Source organism: Protobothrops mucrosquamatus, unplaced genomic scaffold, assembly GCF_001527695.2.
Source record: "Protobothrops mucrosquamatus isolate PMUCROS unplaced genomic scaffold, P.Mucros_1.0 scaffold279, whole genome shotgun sequence".
NCBI lineage: Eukaryota > Metazoa > Chordata > Lepidosauria > Squamata > Viperidae > Protobothrops > Protobothrops mucrosquamatus.
Genome location: NW_015386623.1, coordinates 20,181 through 23,888, shown reverse-complemented (window position 1 = coordinate 23,888; position 3,708 = coordinate 20,181). Strand labels below are relative to the sequence as shown.

Below are 3,708 nucleotides of genomic sequence, written 5' to 3'. Positions count from 1 at the left end.
TTCTCTTTTGCATATTAGCATGCATTTTAAAACCACATTCAAGAAATAATCTCACAGGTTTGCTATACAGAGAGAGAAAATGACAAAGTTTCAAATTAGAAATCATAGTATGAATTTCATAAAATCTATCATCTTGCCACAGCTCGTTTATTTTGTGAACTGTAATTCGAAGACTGTATGTGGCCTTAATTCAATAATACTGAATAATTCATAATACACCATTTTGTTGAACACATATAGCACATCTAATTTTTCAAGAACAGCAAGAAAGTCCCTCTTTAGCATGTTAAGTTATGCAAATATTCTAACATGCTATTTCACATGTTCTAAGAAAGAATTTTTCATTTTTAAGATTATGCAGTGCTCAAATCATACCAGCAGCATTCCTTTCATTGGCACTTTGTACTAAAAAATGTGGTAGGGAAGCAAATGGTAAGATATTTTAAGATATGTATTTTAAAAGAGAGAAAAAGGGAAAAAAACTAAAAAATATCCACCTGTCAGGTGGAATTTGTGAGAAATATGCCTCTATTCAAAAAGCAACCATTTCCTCCTATAATACACAGAATTAGTTGATTCACTCAATCTATAACAGGGGTCTGCAACCCTGGGCCATGGACTAGCACCAGTCCGTGGCTCATCAGAAACCGGGCAGCATAACCAAGCAAAGCCCCATCTGTGCATGCACAGAATCCAGGCACTTGTAAAACATGCCCCCCCAGTCCGTGGAAAAACCGCTCTCCACGGAACTGGTCCTTGGCGCTAAAGATTAGGGGTGCTGGTCTACAGCTTATGGTTTTCCTAATCCCTCTCCGCTAGTACATTGTCAGCTGATTACTGATGTTAGTTGCAATACACAGTCATAACAGTACTGTAATAAATACAAGTACTGTAATAAATACCCTTTAGCCAGTTCACCAAAGCCAGAGGTGCACCATCTGACCATTGCCAGCCAGCAGTTTCATCCAGTTGATTTAAGCCTGTCCATATCATAGCTTCTTTTGTGTTCAGTTGCTCTGTAAAATATATTAAACACTCATAAACAGGTTGCCATTCAGATACTATCACAGTTTACTCTCAATGATGCAAGGCACTAATTTTTAAACCAATAGAATGCATGGATCTCCCTTGCCAAGTGAGATTTCTGCAGCAGATGTAGAAGTCAGCATTCTGTAATTATTATTTTCAGAAAACATCTGGATTGCTTCTTCCTTTCTCTTACTCTCTTTATCATGTCAACTGTGCAATAAGGAAATAGAAATTAGCCAAAACAGGGAACTTCAGATGAATTCAAAAGAATTGTTTATTTCATGGACTTCAAAAGCTAACAAGCAATCATTTAAGCAGTGCTGCTCCAGCCAAAAAGGATAAGTTGAGTATGCACGACTAACCTATCCCAGACAGCTGTACCCAACCTTTTCTTCTAAATCAGTGTTTTTCAAAATTGGCTACTGTAAGATGTGTGGATTTCAGTTCCATACAATTTCACAATTCAGTTCTCAGAATTCCCCAGACACCATGCTGTTTGGGGAAGTCTTGGAATTGAAGTCTACACTGTCTTAAGGTACTTAAGTATGAAAAACACTGTTCTAAATTGTTACCATAATATAATCCATGTGTCATGAACAAAAAACCATAGAAGGCCAAAAAAAAGTAGAGGTAACAAAGTAAAGAGAAATGGTAACTTCCTATTAAAAATCCACTGTCTTCAGCTCCAAAGAAGCTGCTATTGAGGAAAATGTCAAGGAAATGGAAAAAGGATGGGAAATCAGTTGAGAAAATGCAATATGTCCTTTTGAATTAACTAGCAATTAAGACTGCTGCCCCAGTGGACCACAGAAGCTAGCTAGAAAAATACATGTGTTCCTTTCCACCACAATATTCCCATAGCCACACCAACAGATTGCAGGAAAAAAGAATTTGCAAATCTAAAAGTCTCTGTTGCTTATTCGTGTAGTATTAAATTTTGGTTTTCTTTCAGCCTGATGCCAATCATTTCTCTTGAGATGATGCATCTCTAAATCCCTAACCATTTTCCAAGTTGACTGGAGTCATAACAGGTTGACAAACACTAATTTAGTGTTATTTATGAACTCAGACAATGAGATTTCCTAAACAAGAATCAGAATAATTGGGGCTTCCTTGAACGTTCTTATATTCCAGACTTCACTTATAATGACTTTTAAACTTACCAATTAGACCACCAATATACTTCTGTTCCCTCATATCTGTGATACTTAGCAGATCTGCTCCTTGTCCCTGACATGCCACACGTGCCTCATTCCAGGAGAGAACAGAAAGAAGATTGATCTGGTAACAAATCTGAGTATCTGCATTTATCTTCCAAAAAATATCACAGCCAGACCCTGTGTAGAAAACACAGCGTGATATTACAAAGTCATTAAGAAACATAACACTACTAATGTAACAATCTAGATTAATTAACACCTAGTGGAAAAGTGGAAATGCTAAGATGATATTATTATGAGCATACTTTCCATATTCTGATGTCAAAACTAAGTCGGGAAATAGGATGCACTCTGAAACTCAAAATTATCTTCATATTTCAAATACCTTTTAATAATATCAATGAATAATACAATTTAACAATTCAGGAAACAGTATTTTGAATTGATAATCAGCATCCACCCATATACATACCTCTCCGCCCCATGACTACTATTCCAGTTATTAATCTAATAACCTCAGGCCAATGTATGTATCATTGCTACAAACAAATAAAGGAGTATATTAATTGCTACATACCAGAATTTGGGCACAATCCCCATTTTTCATCTTGTTCATAGTGGCTTGTTGTGGCACACCAAGGATAGCCATCTTCTCTGAAATCTCTGATACATTCATAGTGCCATTTATTCTTGTGTTTAAATGGAAAAACGCAAGGCAAACCAAGGGAATTTCCCAACAGGGTATACATTTCTGAATGGAATAAAATACTGCTGATACATCATTTGGAAAGAAAATTGAAAAGGTACAAAAACCTTTAATGGATATTCCTCCCCCTTAAAAAGAAGATCTGGTATCATAATAGTTTTGTAATTTGCAACAGTACATGTACTTTCACTGAAAGGAAGGACTCTGCTCTATCAATTTTTAATAAGGGTTACATCATGATAGCAACAACTTGATTTGCACTTGATAATTTTTGTAATAGCATTTGCCATCAGTCAGTTAATAAAGCTGTCCAAAGGAGCACCCATACAAGCCTGCTGTAGTAGTAACATCTTAAAGCCTAACAAATTCATTACAATATAAGCCTCTTGCTTTGTAATTAATATATTTGCTATTTGTATTTTTGCAAGTTCAGGACATGTGATATTCATGGATTTGTAAGTACAGTACAAATTGGCTTTACTAAGTTTTCAGAGTCAAGCACTACAATTAGAGTATTTCTCAAGTAAAAAAAACTGAGCAGGAGTGGCTCATTACTATATTTTCAAGCCAGATATAAAGTTTAAAAGTCATTCCCATGTTATCATTTTCATACTATGGAATTTTCTTACACTTAAGTATTGAGAAGGACATACAAAACATTTGCACTTAGCGACAGCGGGGAGGGTTCTAAGAAGGAGGAAACTATATGCCTTCTTAGAGGGGTGTTTTTCTAAATTTTTAGGGGGTTCGGGGTCGGCCCGAGGGGAACCAGGGGAGTCCTCTCGGAGGCCAAGGCCGGTCCTGTCTGGGGGG

The 3,708-nt window shown here is 36.4% G+C and overlaps 1 protein-coding gene across 1 annotated transcript in view; it reads right to left on the bottom strand.

Moving 5' to 3' along the window:
- Positions 1-3,708, bottom strand: part of PLA2R1 (phospholipase A2 receptor 1) — a 60,423-nt gene that overhangs the window by 49,818 nt on the left and 6,897 nt on the right. Inside the window, exons 3-5 of the mRNA XM_029283923.1 lie at positions 2,767-2,940; positions 2,193-2,366; positions 903-1,016 (exon numbers count right to left, since the gene is read on the bottom strand). Coding sequence (XP_029139756.1) covers positions 903-1,016; positions 2,193-2,366; positions 2,767-2,940 — 462 coding nt within the window. The remainder of the gene's footprint in view (positions 1-902; positions 1,017-2,192; positions 2,367-2,766; positions 2,941-3,708) is intronic.